This window comes from Eleutherodactylus coqui, chromosome 5 (assembly GCF_035609145.1).
Source record: "Eleutherodactylus coqui strain aEleCoq1 chromosome 5, aEleCoq1.hap1, whole genome shotgun sequence".
Lineage (NCBI taxonomy): Eukaryota > Metazoa > Chordata > Amphibia > Anura > Eleutherodactylidae > Eleutherodactylus > Eleutherodactylus coqui.
The window spans coordinates 203,915,448-203,934,891 of record NC_089841.1 but is presented as its reverse complement, the minus strand read 5'-3'; the positions used below and the strand labels follow the sequence as shown (position 1 = coordinate 203,934,891).

The window sequence follows — 19,444 nt, the reverse complement described above, 5'->3', positions numbered from 1 at the left end:
TGTTTGCCAGACACTGTGTGCTTGTGCACTGAGCCGAGTTCTGCAGGAAGCAGACAGCTCCGTTGCTACTGCAGTGGCCAAGCTTGGTATTGCAGCAAAGTTCCCATATATTTCAATGGGAGCTTGGCCTGCAATATTAAGCCTGGCCACTATAGTAAGAAAAAAGCTGTCTACTTACTGTACAATTCAGCTCAGTATATGAGTGCGCTGACGCAGCAAACAGCTGAGGATAGACCATCAATAGTTTACAACCAGACAACCCCTTTAAGGAAAATCTTTATTGTAATATAAAGTCCCTAAACTGCATTTCAAATGTGTACAAAGTGTGAACACTGTTAATAAGAATATGACGACTACCTCAGGATAAGGTCCAAAGAAGGATAGGAGTACCGGAAGAAGCACCAATCCATTTAGTACCCCAAGAAGGGTTAATATTGCCAACACAGCAAAGAAGTACCTGCAAAGACAAAACAATAAATGGTCACTACACATCATCAGATAAAGATGCAGTTTATTGGACTAGAATCCGAACATGCAATATTCTGACCGATCATATACAACGGCACACAACCACAACAGCAAGCAGCATTAGAAACACTTGGATTAGTTTACCTTGAATGTTAAATCCAACAATTTGTTCTTGGTTAGCAGAAAAGAAAATGGTTAGATTGTTACTACAACAGAAGGCTTTATAAACTGCTTCTATTCATGAAAGTGTAACACAGGACTCGAAAATATGGAATGTGCAGTGAATAGAACACAATATCACTCTCCACTGTTCTCCCCATTAGCCGGAGCAAGAAAATGGTAAGGGCGGAAAGAGAATTCAAGAAAAACTCTCTACAAGGCAAAAAGAGCCACTTCTCCCGAATGCTAATCCACAGTTTCTGAAACTTACTATAGCAATCTCCAATTAAGTCACTAGTTGTTCAGGTAAAGTCCTTTTTTTTTTCTCTCTTCCTGGTCTCTAACCACTATATTCCTCCTGGAATTCAATGTGTTTCAGTTTTAGCGCATAGCTTAAATTGCAAACCGTTTTGAGTAGAGGAACAAGCTTTTTGTATAAGAAAATGCTTTCCATTCTATGGTATGACTGAGCATTGTACGGAGTAAAAGGCTCCACAATGGCTGAGCTGCATTGCAGGCTAATCTTTTGTTGATCAATTTAGCATCTCTGAATACTCTTGTTTTGAGTCAGCCAATTCAAACATAAAGGCTAAAGTAATGGGGAAGAGGAGGGAAGTGCACAAGTGGATGCCGTTTCCCACCACTAAGGCTTATGCTCAGGGATTATTCAGAAATACACTGGCAGACCCTTCCGTAGAAGTTGTCGCTGAGGGATGTTTATTTTTTCTAAAAAAGTTCATAAAAGTTAATAAAATGTAGGATTATTTACTGAAGGTTGACTAAAACAAAAGATGCGGCTGGCAGAAGTACATTTTTCCCCTTCACTTCAAATAATTTCAGTCGTGCAACACTCCGTAGAAGAGGTTAACTGAGGCTTGGCTGGGGATCCGGCTTTTGTTTTCCTTGTATCTTTTTTTCTAGCGAAATCACAACATACAAATAACCTGGTTCTGTAAACATCTCGGAAAATCTTAACTCCATTAGTACAATGAACAAGCCAATGTCCTCTTCAAATGTAAACCAAGCAAAACTTTAGACTGGGATTTGTATCAACAATAGGCCCCAGAAACATTTGCATGTCATCCATCTAGCACTAGAATAAACAAGGAGATTATATTTCAGTCTGCTTTGCATATACAATGTCTGTTAATTTACTCCATTTTAGTGGAGCGCATCGTTGAGCTAATCTCTCTGTCTTTCCAGAACTTTTGGAACATTGGTAATCCCCTGGAACAATGGAATAACATTTGATCACTTTATATCCAACCTAGAAAAGAACCAGATTTCTATTTAGCTCAAACATGTGTGTTGAGAAGCGGGTAAACATGATGGCTCCCAAGCACAGAGAACTCAATATAAATACCATCTCACTTAACCATCTGTGAAAAGGAGTATATTCACAGGAAAAGTCTGTCTTATTAGAAGGAAGGATACAGAAAGGAAGTGTGACTTCTAACGGATACCAAACACTGCGTATATAGATGCCGTACAGCTTGCCAATGAAACTGAGCTGAGTACGCTTTCAGCTGGATCAGTTGTCGATCTGGTCTATAAGGGACCCCCAGCTGCAGATGTTGGAGCTCAGTATGCCCAAATTTGTGTTCCCATGGGAATCAAGCTAATGCCAAAGGCTGCTTTCCCGATTAACCTTTTGCAATGCAATTTTGGATTCAGGGTTTTCTAGGGGGTTTTCTCTTTCTGCCATTATACAATCGCGCCATCTGCTGGCTAGAGCCAGTACTGAGATATGGGACATGCTGGAGAGGCCCCTGACAACAGAGCGGCCAGTAAAATACAGCAAGAATACCCTCCTGCCGGACGTCTTCCAACATCGGAGCTGTACAGGCTTCAATCAGAATGTCAGAAGACGTCAGACGGTGGATTGGTAAGGGTTAATATAAACAAGTAAGCCCCCATACATAATAGACCTTATTCGTCTGAACATGCCAATGATGACGGAGATGGATGACTGTTAAATGTGTATGGTGGCTTCTCAGCTCTTTTACCTTGCATTATATGGTTGGGGAATAAGACTCGGGCGCGTTGAATTTCAATGGTCAAAATCTTTTGTTCTCCATAAAGATAAGCCGCCACCAGATCTGTCTGGCGGTGACTTTCTCAACAACAAAAAAAATGCAATAAGTTTTCATGTGTATGGGGGAGTTGAGAGAAATAGTTCATTCAGCTGGCAATTATTAAGGAGTATGGGCATCTTAAAGGGGTTTTCCAAACCGAAGCTATTGATGACCTATTCTTCGGTTTGGTCATCAATCAGTGGAGGAATTTGCAGGCGGCCAGAAATCTCAAAGTGCAGTCCGTTCTGCAGTCCTCAGACAGTAGGTCATCAATAGCCTTGGACCGGAAAACTCCTTTAAGCATGCTAGTTTGTGAAAGAATTAGTAGAAATAGTTTTGCTGATTATTTCAAGTGTTTGGTTGGCTTTATCTATGTTTTTTATTAAGACTGCAAGTAAACTGTTATCAGGTGAGTTAAAGGGGTTTCCCTGGATTATAATATTGATGGCCCATCCTTAGGATAGGCTATCAATATCAGGTCAGGATTAACTGTAGTAGCAGAGCTACTACAGAATACACAGCACTGGGACTGGAGCACAGTGACCTCTTCAGTCAGCTGATTGGTGGATTACCAGGAGTTGGACCTCCACTGAGGGTAGACCATCAATATTATAGCCCTGGACAACCCCTTTAAAGTAAGTGAACAATGAAATGAAGCTGACCATAACAACAAGGCCTCCAGGACCCCATGAACATGTCTACTGTCATAGCGAGAAGGAGACACGCTGCTGACAAGCCGCTCTGGCGGTGTTATCTCCTGAAGGAACAGAGGATCGGCATGGTGGAATCTAACAGACCCATTCCTATAGTACATGTTGGTAAATAGTTGGCTTGCCCCTATACATCTAAGGTGGAATCTGCTTCCATCTATCTAATGAGTTTGGGCAGCTTTATTATTGGGTAGTGCACAAACAAAGCAGTCCAGAAGAGTTGGATGCCAAATTCAGCTGTCATATCTGTAGCTCTCTATATGTTGTTCTCCTTACTGAAATTCATACAAAGTAACCCTGATGTCAATAGGAGTGACTTTCATCAACTTGATTCAGTTTAGCGTCATACAACAAAATGTCATTTTCCAAGCAGTGTTACAAAGTATTCTTACACAAATTATGTCCGGTGCCAAGTAAAAGGTGGCTGTCACATTTACATGGATATGAGGATCTATTTTAAATAGAAGGAATTTCATATGCCCATCCTCCATCAGGCTTTGTTCTTGCTCCCAGGCTTTTTTTTGCAATAGCAGTCCGCCACAATGAAGCAGTGTTACATCTAAGATTAGTCATTTTACAGAGCTCCACAGGTTGTTTGTAACAGAGAGGGATCTATTTCACTGCACTTATCAAATTCCCTTCAAAGAAAACCTCCCAGAGCTGACGAACTTACATTCTTAATTAAATCCACAAGAAAACAGTCTCCCTTTTTTAATTCCCCGCAGAAACCCCCAGCTCCTAATGCCATCTAGCAAATGAATCATTTTGCTGCTCAACAGCCTAGAGTATTACTGTAAGGGTTAATATATATACCTGGAGTTAGAAAATAAGGATTAGGTATGTGAACTAAATAAAGATGCAATGTTATATGATGGAGAAAACAGGAAAGACAATTTAGTATATATATTATTAAATGCAATAAAGAAAAAATGAAAATCGTGAATTACCTAACAATAAAGTCAAACTCTGATCCAGCTAACATAAGGACTCCCAGTAAGGTAGACACGGCTCCATCAAGTACCGGAGCAAACATGTGCTCCAAGGCCAGGACTGCCCTACGGTTCTTGTCTCCAATAGCTGTGAGAAAAGCCTATGAATGAAGAGAAAATTCCATTATCATTGAGTGCGGGGTTTCATGAAAAGAACAGTGTCATCATATGCATCAGAACTATGTATACTGGGGACTTGGTCAAGCATATGTGCCCACATTGTGATGGCTCCGCAAACCCAGTGGGCCCTGGCATATGTCCAGGTTTGCCTGGTGCAGACACCAGCAAGCCCTGCAATGCAGGTCTATGTGGGTTTTTGCCTGTTTCTCTTTGGACAGAAGACTGGGAAATATGAATCAAGCTGCATATAAAACCCACTTGGCTACATTCACAAACAGCGATTTTGTGGCAAATTCTTTCACCCATGCTTTACTGCAACAAGTGCATGGGCATTAGTTTTTTCATCAGGTATTTGGTGCAGCACGCAATACATTTGGGCTTTTTTTTTAAAGTAAACCACATCTGAAAAAAACATTTGCAATGCATATATGTATTTACATATTAAGGCTATGTTCATAACTGAGTCGCAGATCTGGCATGAAAAAAAAAAGGACGCCTGCATGATGGACAGAAACTGACAGGATCCCATGATAGTCAATTGGATGTCTTTGGCACCATTCGATTCAGTCATAAGATAGATCCATTCAGCCATAACGGAGCAGAAAAAAGCAATCCCTGAATGCATATGTGAACATAGCATAACTTTTTTTTTTCTTAATTTATGTTACTAAAGCAGTAGAAGTAGGTTCTTTACTGTAAGAGCAGTGAAACTATGGAAAGCTCTGCCTGAGGACGTGGTGATGGCAAATTCGATACAATATTATATGGTGTAATCATTAATAACTTCAGAAGGGTTGTTGATCCAGGAAATTTTTCTGATTTCCAGATTGGAGTCGGGAAGGATTTTTTTCCCCTAAAATGGGTAGAATTGGCTACTACCTTATTGGGATTTGTTTGCCTTCCTCTGGATCAACATTGGGGGGGAAATAGGCTGAACTGGATGGACATATGTCTTTTTTTTTGGCCTTACCTACTATGTTACAATTATAACATAAGCTACTCCAGAAAAGCAAAGTTTAAACATAGACAAAACAGTGCAGATAAAATAGTCTCAAAGTTTGATTTCTGAGCAAAGATAATTTGAAAGGGAACATGCCCCCAGTACTGCAGCTGTAGAACCACCTGTACTGATAAGATATTGAAGTAATGCACATTTCCAAAGTTATTTTGTTAGATGTCTTTGTACGTTCACATATATATTCACATTTTCTGCGCCACATGCAAACTCCCAGAGAGTGATCTGGCTGGCGGACCAGAACATCTATGATGGGCTGGCCGGACCTTTTCTGCTGGCCTACGTACTTCCCTAACGCCGCCCCTTTTTGTTAATGTACTGTAGAGACATCCTCCCCATCATCAACGCAGCAAATTCTTGCGCATGCGCTGGTGACTCTGGGACCGGCATAGGGGCAGTTCATCTATCCCTACTGCGGGCAGATTCAGTAGACTCAACTACGCATGTGCCACTAATCCTCTACTTCTGGACCTACTATCAGTTTGATTGCTGTGTTGATGATGTGGAAGACGTCTCTATGTCACAGTAGCACAGAATAACATTGTTAGGGGAGGTACGCAGGACAGCTGAACTTGTCCAACCAGCCCACCAGAGGCAGTCCAGCTTGCCACCAGACCGCTTGCTGGGAATTTGCATGCAAGGTGGGAGATGTGCATGCCTTCTTTTTAAAGGTTGAATTTGACCAGGGTGCCTAACAAAATAAGTAAGGAAATGTGCATTACTTCATTGTTTTATTGTTATAGGCTGTTTTATAACTGCAGAACTGATGACAGGTTTCCTTTAACCCTCATGTGGTACCAAGAGGTCTATTTGGCCCCAGTCTTGTACTTTGAAACTAGTGCTACACAAGGATTAAATAAAGTGTTGTAGCGACCAGTAGGCATCATGGGAGTAAAAATCTGTAACCACTATAATGAAAGATGTATTCAGGTATTAAGGGGGTAAAAACAAAATACAGTATGAACAGTTCTTCATACTTACCAAAGCCACATGTACAGTAAATTCTACCCCAATGCCCACAGAGGCTATCAGAATCACCACGGGCACGGCACTCAGCTTAATCCCAATGAGCCCCATCATTCCAAAGAGCTCAACGGTCATAAGGGCCAAGACCAATACCTATGAAGAAAAAAAAATCACAAAATCTGTCACAACCCCACACAACATAAACCAAACTGTTATCTACATGAATACGCTGCAAGAAATACAAAATACACATATACTAAGATGATGCATATATAAAATGTTATATCCTCCTAATGCAGCAGGAGTATGTTGGACACAACTTTTTAGTTTTCTCCAGCACATCACAGGTCAACTGCTTACAGTTCAGCATTTATCCACAAGAGGGACTGTAAATATAACATATGACCTTGTTTGCCCTTGCATCAAATAAAGCATATAAGAGACATTTGAGGTAAAAAAAAAATAAATGCAGGATTTAGAAATATGACAACAAGTATTTTCCAGGATATTTAATGTTAAATCCTTAGCTAGCTAAAAAAACAGACAGAAAACTAATGGGTGTCAGGTTACAGGGAGGCCTCATGGCTTTTAAGCAACTAGGAAAGATTGGTTATAGACAAAGCAGGCAGTGAAGCAAATTTCACTGATGAACTGAAGTGGGGTTAAGAAAAGTCTTCTAGTACAGTACTGTTCAAACAAAAGTAAAAACTAGTATAAAGAGCACAAAAAGTTGCAATTTCTAGAAAAATCTGGCCAGGTAAAATAGGATACAGAGGAAATCTTTTTTTCCCTTCACTCCCTCAGGCCTTTATTAATGTGTGAACCTGGCCTAAAAGTTCACAATGACAAGTTAACAAAAATATAGTGAGATCCACTTGTGTTATGTATCAAAAAAAGAACTGTACTATTATATTGTTTATTCCTCCAGTTTACAGCTTTGCTTCTGGCGACTAACCAAAAATAAGTGCGCTCACCATATTCACACTGCATATTGGATGGCTAGAACTCCAAAGTAAGTTTCTATTGTAAATGAAAGTGAATGCGTATCAATTAAAAATGTGCTTGTTCTTAAGGGAGTATCTGGATTAAGTTTTTTCAGGTTTACTCTGTAGCTGTGAACCCTCCCTTTCTTTCCCCTTCGAAGTCGAATAAACATATCATGAATGATGTAACATACTTTATTCCACCAGAGATCCAGACATAAACAAACCTTACTGGCTGTAGCAAGAGCTATGCCGAAAGGAATTCGACTGCAACAAAGAACCTTATTAACTTACAATGATTCCAGCAGTCCAGGGGTTCAGAAGAAAGAGGGCACACACCAGGAATGTGCAGGCCAGGACCACGCTGATGGACAAGAGCAGCCAGTGGCGGAGCCCAATGTATTGCTCCCAGAAGAGGAATGGGTAACCATTTGGATAACTTGATACTCCCAGGCTGGTATAATTGTTGCAAATGGCTCTAACTTTCTCTATAGCTTCCACAAAATCTGACGTTTCTCGTAGACCGTTGAGGTAGAAAGGAAACTGGGCATACTCTATTGGCTCAGCTGCATGGACTGAAGAACAAATAAACACGGAGATCAATAATGGTAAACATTAAATAGAACATTAAAAGAAGCATATTGTACAGCGGCTGTAAAAGTAAAAACACACAAAGAAGGGCTGGTAAAGCTGTTGACAATGACCGAGCCAGAGAAAGATCTACCAAGATAAAAAGGCCTTTGTTTTAAGAAATTTAGAACATATGATCATTTAATAGTCTGGGAACCTTGATTTTCCATGCTTCTTTTATCATGTAACGGTAACCCTAGATCTACCACAATAAGGAGGAAAAAGAAGCTAGATATATAAATTCCAGTCACTCATACTGCTAGCGTTCGGTTACTGTCGTTGTGTGTTCCAGACCCTGCAGGGTCATTCAGTTGACTTGCTAAACATGATTTGCCCTATTATAATCTCAACTATAAATTTTCATTAAGACAAGGTTTGGCAGGCTGCCACAAGGCTCTAGGGTTCAGATACAGTAAAGCTATTTTTTTTTTTTTACTTTTTAGCCAATTGCAGTTTTTCTTGTATATGTAAATTTCCTTCAAATGTGTCTTTCTACCACCAAAAATATCCATGGATGAAAAAAGCTCAAAAACAATATATTATTATGTTGCGGGATTTAGTAACATACTACTTAGTAACAATGCTTTACAATTGGGGCAAGCAGTAATAAACACCCCTACAAGTTACAAGTTTTTAGTTTATACTGTGTTCTAAGCTTTTCAGCTAAATTAACAATTAATATTAATACTTAAGTGTTGACCGGTGAAGCAACATTTGTTTCTGGCCGAAAGGAAAAGCCATGATTTTTTTTTTGTTCTTAAGCAGAAAATGTAACACTAAAATGGTTGTCAAATTAAAACAGACCAGTCTCTGAAAGTGTGGTAGATCTGCACAATATCATCCAAAAACAGAGCCAGGATGGAGGAAGCTGTTCATAAACAGTTTAAGGCTTGAGGCAAAGTCCTACTTACTTGTCCTGGTTTCAGGCATGTAGTCTGCTTTGTCGTGGACCCACTCTGGAGGATGCGGGCGGATATTGGCCTGAGAAGCAGCATAGGCTACAGGGTCATTACTCACCCAGGCCGTTAAATAGATGTAGAAGGCATTTGGATGAATGATCCCATCTGCATCCACAAGGCGCTGTTTTGTCAACTGTAGAACACACATGAAAGTTAACAGAATTGGATTTAGCTCACAATCAATATGCAAAACTACAATGTTTATCGCTTCTATCTTTGGGAATGCAACCCCATAATATAATAATTTCTCAATATAACAATATGGGCCATTTGAACTTTTAAGCCACTTTGAGTACACTTTTTCCATACTTTAGTCTTATGGGACTTAGAATGACATGGAAAGCAGATTTCTGCTTCTCACATGCTACTCTTAAACTTTGGAGTTTTAATCTCTCTCTCTTACAGGGGTCACAATATAAAATTGAAATCTATGTTCCAGGGCGCCATGCGCCATAGCACATCCATGCCTTCCTATTCAAGTATGCTGTTATTATTTCAGTATAGGGGACCAGTATTGAGATACAGCGTTGGATCAGGCTTTTTGACTACACCCTGTGCAGGCTGCATAATGGATGGATAAAAATGGCGACTATATTAGGACTCACACATCATCATATGAAAATATGGCACCAACACGGTGTTCTGTCTGTATGCACAAAATACAACAACTGAGCTCTATATAAATAGCCATATAGATTTAGTTTTATTATTCTTTATGGCTTCGGAGAGATAGCAGAGTTATTAGGCAGTCCTTTTTGCTAATGCTTGGAGTAGGAAATCCTACATACACACAAAAATCCTGCAAATCTATGGATATAGTCAATTTTTCAGGTTCTCTTGACATCTGTTATGACAACGTACCCTATATGGCACCCAATGGAACATGCTACTTTTTTCACATTCACCAAGTACAGATGTACCACTGTAGAAAATTACAGCTGTGTACACGGCTCCATAGACTAACATTAGCCGGGATTTTTGGGTCGGTCCGGCACAGAACCCAAAGCTAAAATACCACAAACATATTTCAGACTTAGAAAAGTAGATTTTCTGGTTAATTTCTATGTTAATCAGTTAAATGTGCAGAATACTAAAACTGCATCCTGTGGAAAACAATATGGACACTAACAGTACAGATAGTGGCTATCCGACTGGAGCCATGCTTTTCGGCCTGGACTCAATATAGCCGGCAACATTGGTGAGTTGGGGCCTCTGATTCAGAGAAATGGAAACAAGGCCGTTTGCTTTAAATTACATAAGTGTGTATACTCTTAAAGAGCTTTATACACATAGACACATTTGTCCTACTTAAGTGACTACATTGAGCAGTAAGGAGGGTATGGCCATATGAGGTTAATTTGTTTTCTTAAACAAAAATGATAAACATCTCAGTTTTTTAATTACCCTTGAAGTGAATGGAATGGCAATGAATAAACAGTTGCTGCATTCCAAAGAAATATGACTCCCCATCTAACAAAAACATTTCTCCTTTCTTTCCCTCTTCCCCTTGTAATTACACTTGCAACCCTGTTCCTTACTTGAATCCAAGCCCCTCCTGGTGGACCAGTGTACTCAACAAATGTCTACAGCTGGGGGGGTTGGTGGGGGGGTGGGTGGGGGGGGGTGAGGATGGTTCTGGTAGGGATGGCCAAGTTCGAGAAACATTTTACAGAAACAAAGCAATGCAAAGAAAAAAAGACCTGGCAAACATCCCCCCGCACGTCTGGGTGCAGTTAACCTCCGCTGTTAACACTGAAGGAAATGCCACCCAGTAAATGAAGGAGAGCAATAAAAAATAAAACATCTGTATATGTGATCTTATGACTTTTCTTCCGTGGCTCGAGTATTTACTAAATGGCCATTTATTTTAATATTAACTCATTTACTGCAGAGATTCAACTACAAGCCAAGGCAGTTCCTGTGGGGCTACGGAGGGTGACCTTCCAAGTCATGATCAGTCACAGTAGGGGTTAGGATAGGCACATCCATTTAACCACTATTTTTAAAACAAGGCTAGAGCCGAAAAAAATCCTGGCAAAACTCCACGCTGAGGTCTTCTGAATGAAATGAGAAACAATGACAGCAGCACTACTCTTATTCGTGCCCCCAATGATTTGAAGTATCTGGAGTTAATTAATCGTCTGGATATGGAATAACAGCATGTCTTCAAGATGTGTCTGGCAACGTACATCTCTACTGCAAGACCCTTGCTAGGAGATATTTTATCTTAGGTTTTAGTATCAAATTCCACATATTGAAGGACACACGTGTAATTACTGTAGCAGAAATAATTAAAGGGTTGTTGGATATCTGTCTCCACCCTTTCCATAACAGTCTTGTAGCCTAAGCCGTGCTCACAGAGCTGTACATATGATTGTGGCTATGACTGGTACTGCACCTTGGTCTAATTCATTCTGCTCACTATTGGACCCTGCATGAATTAAATATAAGGATAGGCCATCGGCATTTAAGCCTGGGAAAGGCCCTTTAAAAGGGGTTGTAGCAGAATTGAAATCTATCAAGCTATCTACAGGATAGGAAATAACTTACTGATCGGTGGGAGTCTCACCACAAAGATCCCAGCAGATCTCGAAAATTGGGGACCCATGTTCCCCGCTGCCTGTCATTGCTTCAATCCCTTCATTGACCATAAATTGAATGGAGCACATTTCAATGGGGCTGATGGAAATAACTAAATGCTTGCTGCTAGCCTATCTCTGGTGGTTGCAATGAAAATGAATGGCACGCCAGCATGCTTGTGTGAGAAGCACTTCATTAAGTCTCCCTCTCGCAAACTTGGACTTCCAACAATTGTAAAATAATTTGCTTATTTTCTGATTGGTTTACTGTCTTACCCGACTGAGGTCAATAGGTTTATCTGTGTTGCCGGTCTGTATTAACAATTTGTAAGCTAGCACTGCATCATCAGAACCATTCCTGTAATTATTATACGTAATTTTCCCAGCTTCCCATTCACTGTCAAAGGTATCTTGTAGTCCTATTGGGCGAAAAAAAGGAAATTAAATAACATAAATCATGTCACGCCAAAAAACTGTTAAACATTACATCATAAAACCATTAAAAATAGAATTTGTAGATAAGACACATATGTTATAAATTCTAATTTATATGTTATTGGTCAGCTGCCCACTCATCAAAAGGCCGAATAAATTACAATAATTAACACAAATTGTGAAATATGTTTTTAAAGTTTCTAGCAATATTCATTAACTAGAACATGAAAATATTCAAAACAACAGAATAAATAACTGAAAACGGATTAAATAGCTATAGCAGATTTTATAGAAAAAGATGAAATACAGGGTGGTCCAAAAGTATGGAGACACCTGAATAATGCACCCCTTCCCGTTTGAGAATTTTGACTTGGTTCCAAGATGGCGACTTTCCAAATGACCCCCATGTTGGACACTGCCCCTCACAGATTTGCCCCCTTCCCCTTAGCAGCATGCCATACATGGGATCGCGTTCCCAATCATTGCTTCCTTTTATTCAGGTGTCTCCACACCCTGTTTTTTTTGTCATAGAAATAACAAAGCTATTAATATATAGTCTGTGATGGCAAACTTGTGAATAGGGAAACTACCTTTCCAGAGCCCCTTCAGGTAAGAATGGCTTAAAGGGGTATTCTGAGACTAAAGTCAACTTTCAGTATATAGACATAAATCATTACACAATACTATAGTAAGTCCAGCTGTTATATTTCCTCTTGATTTTCTGCTCTTCATTCTAAGCAATCCCCTGAAAACTATTTGTTTATATGCTAATCACAGATTTCCTGTCTGATGTTTCTACTACATTTCCCATAGTTCCCTTGGCTGCATCTCAGACAGTTCAGTATTCTCCTCCCACATCTCAGGACTGCTAAACCCCGCCCACTACACAAAATAAACTTCTGTGATCATTTCTATGTTGTGTATGACAATCTGAACATATACACTACAATGTTTAACAGTCTGCAGACATATACTTTAATGTACGCCAATCGCTACATACTAAAAATGCAGTTATCGATAGTGCCTGTATGGAGGTGTAATGTGTACATATAGGGCACCTGCGCACGGGCAGATGTGCATTGCATTTTCTGCTTGGGGAGAAGAAATCGCAGCATGCTGCGATTCTGTGCGGCTTCCGTGCGGACGGTTTCAATTGAAGTCAATGGAAGCCGTCCGCCCTGAGACTCTTCCACAATCATTATTGCAGAAAGGTCAAAGGTTTTGCATCATCACCTGGCGACGGCGCAGCACAATCTGTACTGCGCATGCGCGTCAGCTGGAACATCCGCAGCACAGATTAGAAGACTGTGGCCACTTATGCTGCGGCCACTTATGCTGGGGTCGCCAGCTAGGCAATGGGTCGGATTCTGCAGTGGGATCCCGCATGCGGAATCCGACCTGGACGTGTGCAGGCGGCTGTAGTGTGTGACTTGTGGTAATTTAGCACTGGACCTAGAAGGCTGACCATCAGGAGGCAAACTTGCAGAGTGAAACATCGGATTGTGCGCTCTGTGACAGCATGCGCAGGTACAGCAATAGTATTTGCGACTGTACATGCTCTGCCTGGCCTCCTGATTCTGGCCCTGTCAGTGGACAGGGACAGGACCGGAACCGGCGGTAATTGTCACCAAGATCAAAGTGACTTTGTCTATTTACAAATAGATACGGACACGAGTATATATATCTATATATAGATATACATACACTTATGTTGCTGCCTCTTTTTTAACTGCTCAATAGAAAAAAAAAAAACAATCTGGAATACTCCTCTAAAAAAGTTGTTCTGTGAAAAAACCCGGTCACCCTATAAGGGCCTATGAACATTGAAGAGGGGGAGCCCGTCCTAAAGACCTTTTTAAAGGGGTTGTCTCATCAACAATTATTAAGCGCTGCGGAATAAGTTGGCGCTATACTAATAAAGATTATTGTCATCATCAAAGAAACCATTTTCTGAGGTTAACTACTGTTAAATCAGTTGTTTGCCCATTGAAGCCGTAAACAATGCATGGCCGGCCGTGATGAATGATACAAATATATAATACAAAGTTGCCTCAAGCAGGATCCGCTCTACATTCTGACTTATAAATTGGCGGAACCCACCCTCTATGACATCTGTAGGCCCCAGTAGAGCATACCAACAGGGGTTGACTTCCTAAGGCATTCCCTTTAGACCAAATTCACATAAGTGTTAAAAAACTCGCCCATGATGCCTCTGCAAAAAATTAATGTTTTTTTCAGCTATGTGCCGCTCCATATGTGGTCCATATGTCCGCTTTTTACGTTTACATGCAATCTGTTTTTCATACCCTAAATAAAAAGCTGCAGTGAGTCCCAATTCTATTTTTTTTCCTGTCACTTAGCATCACACCCATGAAACAAATAAGGGAGATGGAACAATATCTTTGTAGTGCCACCTATTGGAAGGCAGCATTCCTGCAAGCATGAGCTGTTCCATCTCCCTTATTTGCATATTACCCAGAGGAGTATAATTGGCCTTATAATTCTCCTCACTCACCTTCTAGGTGCTCTCCCTAAGGAGAAAAGATAGCGTTCCTGACCCATGAAACATGGTTTGTGTGTTGTCTGTTTATATCACCCGTGACTTAAATGGGTGAATCTCATCTGCAAATTGGGTGGGAATAGTGTAGGGTGAGATTTTTCTCAAGCGGACCATCTGAAAAAACTGATGTCTGGATAGACACGTTGACTAGTATGAGTCGTGTGCTGTTAAAGTCTAGTCCACCGTAGACGCGTACAGCATGCGGACCGTAAATACACTTGCGTGAATTAACCCTTAGGTAAAGGTTCCACCCAAAACGTAAAAGAACTGGCATATATTATTAAGTCAGAAGTCAGATCAGTAGCCAACGTTTGGTAATTAATGTCTCTTCTTCAGCTATTTTTACTTTGATAGCAGGAAATGTTGATATATTGATTGTCATTTTTTGGAAAAAGTTGATATAAAGGGGTTGTACCAATATCTAGTTATTCCGTATCCACAGGGTAGGGGATAACTTTATGATGGGTGGGGGTCTTAGCAGTCAGAATCCCCCGATCCTAAGAATGGGGGTCCTAACGGTCCCCTCATGAGTGAAACGCTGGTCGAACATGTGTGTCACTACGCCATTCATTTTAATGATAGCTCCAGAAACTGGCGAGTATGAGCGCTCTGCAATTTTTGTCATGGAGTGGTGGCACGCATGTGTAACCGCCACTTCATTCATGCTGGGCCCAGCACTGATCATACAGTTGGGGTGCTTTTAGACCAAACGATTATTAGTCAAAAAACTGTTCAAACGAGCAAAAATAAACAATAATTGTTCGGTGTAAATACGCGCCAATGATGGAATGTCGCACTATAACCATTCTCTTTTCGTTCACCGTCCATCTTATGCAAGCCTAAAAATCATCGTTGGCTCGCTCACTTATCGTTCGGCTTAGACGGCGCTCGTTCAGCCGTTTTAATTCACTTGTACAGCGAATCTGAAAGACTGAACGATTTCTCGTTTGAACGAGCCAACGATATTTCCTCCAACACTCATAAAACACACCAATAACTGAACTGCCATCTTAAGGACACTGGCCCTAGAAAGTATGTGTATCTGGTATGGGGGGACTGTTAGCCTCACTGGGGACAGGGCCTCATGTCATTTATGTGTCATGCTGGGAAATTTGTTTGCTCTATGTAAGAAGTAAATATATATGTATACATGGATGTGTGCTGAAATAAGTCCAGATTCTACCAACTTCTCAGTGATACTTGAAATATATACAGGGCGGCCATGGTTAAGTAGGCCGACACCACACGCTTATGAAAGCTGTCTGAAAGAAAATCTGTCTGTTGTCCATAGCAACCAATCATAGCGCAGCTTTCACTTCTTATACTGCTGAGGTAAAATGAAAGCTGCGCTGTGATTGGTTACTATTTCTTATACAGCTGAGGTAAAATGAAAGCTGCGCTGTGATTGGTTACTATTTCTTATACAGCTGAGGTAAAATGAAAGCTGCGCTGTGATTGGTTACTATTTCTTATACAGCTGAGGTAAAATGAAAGCTGCACTGTGATTGGTTACCATTTCTTAAGTTGCTATGGACAACAAAGACCAATTTTCCTCCAGACAGCCTTCATAAGAGTGCGGTGCTGGCCTACTTTACCAATCACATCACAGCTTTGATTTTACCTCAGCAGTATAAGAAATAGTAACCAACCACAGTGCAGCTTTCATTTTCCCTCAGTAGTATAAGAAATAGTAACCAATCACAGCGCAGCTTTCATTTTACTTCAGCAGTCTAAGAAATGAAAGCTGCGCTGTGATTGGTTGCTATGGGCAACAGACACCGATTCCCTTTCAGACAGCCTTCATAAGTGTGTGGCGCCGGCCTCCTTCACCGTGACCACCCTGTAGACAGCATACAAGCTCTGGAAGTAGAATTTTGATAACTTCAGGCTCTGATGCCCATAGCTGAAAAGTGCAAAGAAGATAGTCTTTAGGGCCTCTCAGGACATGGCCAATGGGGGCAGGAAAGGAGGGGAGGATGTGTAGGATATTCTAGCATGAGCTACTGTCCAGCAGGTCGAAATAGAAAGTTCTGTGACACGAGAACGCAAGCGCTAATAAAAAGACTTCAGCTTTCGGGCTTCATATAGCATTTCAGCCGCTCCTAGAGCGCAGTGTGAGCGAACACGATTTTGTCAATTTGTTCCATCTGTTCAACTTGTGCAGCTAATACAAGATGTGGGATCTGCTGCCAGCATGTGTAAAGATCACAGCCAACATCTATTCACTCTCAACTGCTCCTTTCCTCTCTGCCATCCTGTTAGGGGAGAGGGAGCAGAGAGGGAGACACCGAATGCCTCTCAGCGCACCAGCGGTGGCAGGCAGGTAATCGGGAGCACATTTCATACAGGAAGCCATAGCTCAGCACATGCTGACCGCTGCACAAACATACATGACAATTATCACCCTGGAGAGAAAGAATGGCAAGGATGAGATAGAAGAGCCCCTACACTCGCGCTAGTAATGTGAGATGCAACTCATTACTACAGGCCATCCATCCCAAACACATGTTGTCCTTCTCATGGAGAGACCCTGCAATACTACACCGTCCCGGACAGACGCAAGATGAGAACTTTATTTTTCGAAAGTAGTTGTGCATCAACTTATAAGAGCTCAATACAGTTTTGTTGACGTACAAAAAATGAAATTAAAGGGAGGTTTCACACTTGCGCCCAGGGTTCCGCTTTCCTGATACGGTAACAGGAAAGGGGAATCCCCACGGCCGAACGGTTCCGTCTCAAAATGGAATGGAACTGCGCCAAATAGACCCCATTGACTATAATAGGGTCTGTCCACTTTCCGTTCAGCTGCCCGGCTTTTGGATGGAAGAAAACGGTGAAAGCGGCACTCTATCTTGAGCCAGATCTGGGAATGAACCTCCAACCGGAGGCTGCAACACAGATGTGAAACCGGCCTAATTGTGCGCTGGTGGCACCTGTTTGAAAATCTGATAGGCCGCCTGCAGACGGCTAAGTCGGATCCCGCAGCGGAGTTCAACCCGGTACCTGGCCGGTGACCCCTGCGTACCTGTCCGTCGTCTTATTTCCTGCGCTGCGGATGTGCCGGGCGGCGCACATGTGCAGTACAGATGGCGCCGTGACGCCACTAGGCAATGCAGCGGATCCCGCGACCATTCTGCAATGACGATTACAGAATGGTTGCGGGGGGACGAGTTCCATTTACTTCAATGGAAGCCGTCTGTGTGGAGCTCGCACACAATGGCAGCATGCTGCGATTTCTTCTCCACGAGCGGAAGACCATAATCTATTTCCGTTCATGGACATTAAATCATATATTGCCATAGCATGCTATGGGCTGGATTTGCTGCAGAAGATTTGCTGTAGAATCCGGAGGCAGACACCTGCTGTGCAAATCCGCCCATGTGCAGGTGGCCATAGGGTGAATTTTGACCCAGGGTAGTATTCCAGGGTTAAACCAGCCTTCTTGCTAAAAGCCAGTTATTTATTGCCTTTCATTGCTTTCACAGGAAAGAATATTGCGTACAAGTAATCCAAGCAACTATGACCATCAGTGATTCATTCATTTGAAGCAGAAATGAAAGATGCTCTCATTCATTTTGGGAAGGCATAAGGCATCATGGAGGGTGGAAAAATGTCCAAATAATGTTCAAGACCTAAAATATACTGCAGCATTGATAGTATACACATAAAAATACCAAAAGGTATAAAACGAACACAAAACACAAGCAGTGAATTACCGTGCACCTTAGTTTCAGCATAAAATAGCATTCATAAACACAGATTTACCCACAATCAAGCTACCTAACCACTTTCTAAGAACCTCGAGTCACTACTTAACAGCTGCAGAAGGAATCAGTACTATGTCCCAGATGGAAAGCAGGGGAGCTCGTGAGATGAAAAGATATCAGATTAAAAATAAATATAAAATTACAATCAGAGTACAAAAAAAGAAAATTGGTTGAAACTGAGATGTTATCATTTTAAGGAATGCAATTACACTGCTACAGTTGCTTAAACGGAATTTAGTCTAATCTGTTCTCTGTTAGCTATGTGGTGCTTTCTTCAACCAATCACCAATCACTTTCGTTGCTTTCATAGCAGTGAAAGGCCTAAAACAATAAGACTAGTAAAAACTTGTGAAGCCCAGAGAACAATGAGGCATGTCTCAAAGAGATTACACACAGCGAGACCTACCCACCAGAGAATGTGACCAGAAATGCAATACCACCCAGGTCTAGCAAGCCACAAAACCACAACTGACACACAAAGTTCTTCCAATAAATACCCAACAAAGACTTAAAAAACAGATCAGGGTATGCATCACCCCACAGTAAGTACGTGTCCCAGATGGCCCAACTTTCACTTATCACTTTTGGCATTTTAGCCCAAAATAATCTGATTAAAATAACATTAAAAATAAAAAAAAGATGATTTTTTTACCCAATTGTTCCTAGCCACAGCCAATTAATTTAATAGCTAGATTAAAAAAGCAGTCAGATACAAAAGCCCTAAACCCATGAATTTAGAGGCTCTGCAGATGGCAGACATTTATATATAAATGAAATCAACCCTGCACTTTCTGATTTATGTAATCCGATCAATATCAGAGAACACATACATGGCTCATAGCGTTGCATACTGGTTGCTGGTCATACGCATTTCAAGCATTGGGGGTGATCTGATTTGCATGCATGCAAGCCAAGTCTGAACATCAGATCTATGGAGGGTTAGGAGACAAATCACTGTACCCAGAACTCCATTGAGTCAATTATTTCAGGTGGTGCTATAAAACAGGAAGGAACAATCTAACCTGCCCC

The 19,444-nt window shown here is 41.2% G+C and overlaps 1 protein-coding gene across 2 annotated transcripts in view; it reads right to left on the bottom strand.

The window, feature by feature from the left end:
- PTCH1 (patched 1) overlaps positions 1–19,444 on the bottom strand; it is an 82,981-nt gene that overhangs the window by 9,331 nt on the left and 54,206 nt on the right. For both annotated transcript variants that reach the window (XM_066604081.1, XM_066604080.1), the window contains exons 16-21: positions 11,930–12,072; positions 9,027–9,207; positions 7,780–8,060; positions 6,518–6,655; positions 4,360–4,502; positions 358–457 (exon numbers count right to left, since the gene is read on the bottom strand). In XM_066604081.1, the coding sequence (XP_066460178.1) occupies positions 358–457; positions 4,360–4,502; positions 6,518–6,655; positions 7,780–8,060; positions 9,027–9,207; positions 11,930–12,072 (986 nt within the window). The remainder of the gene's footprint in view (positions 1–357; positions 458–4,359; positions 4,503–6,517; positions 6,656–7,779; positions 8,061–9,026; positions 9,208–11,929; positions 12,073–19,444) is intronic.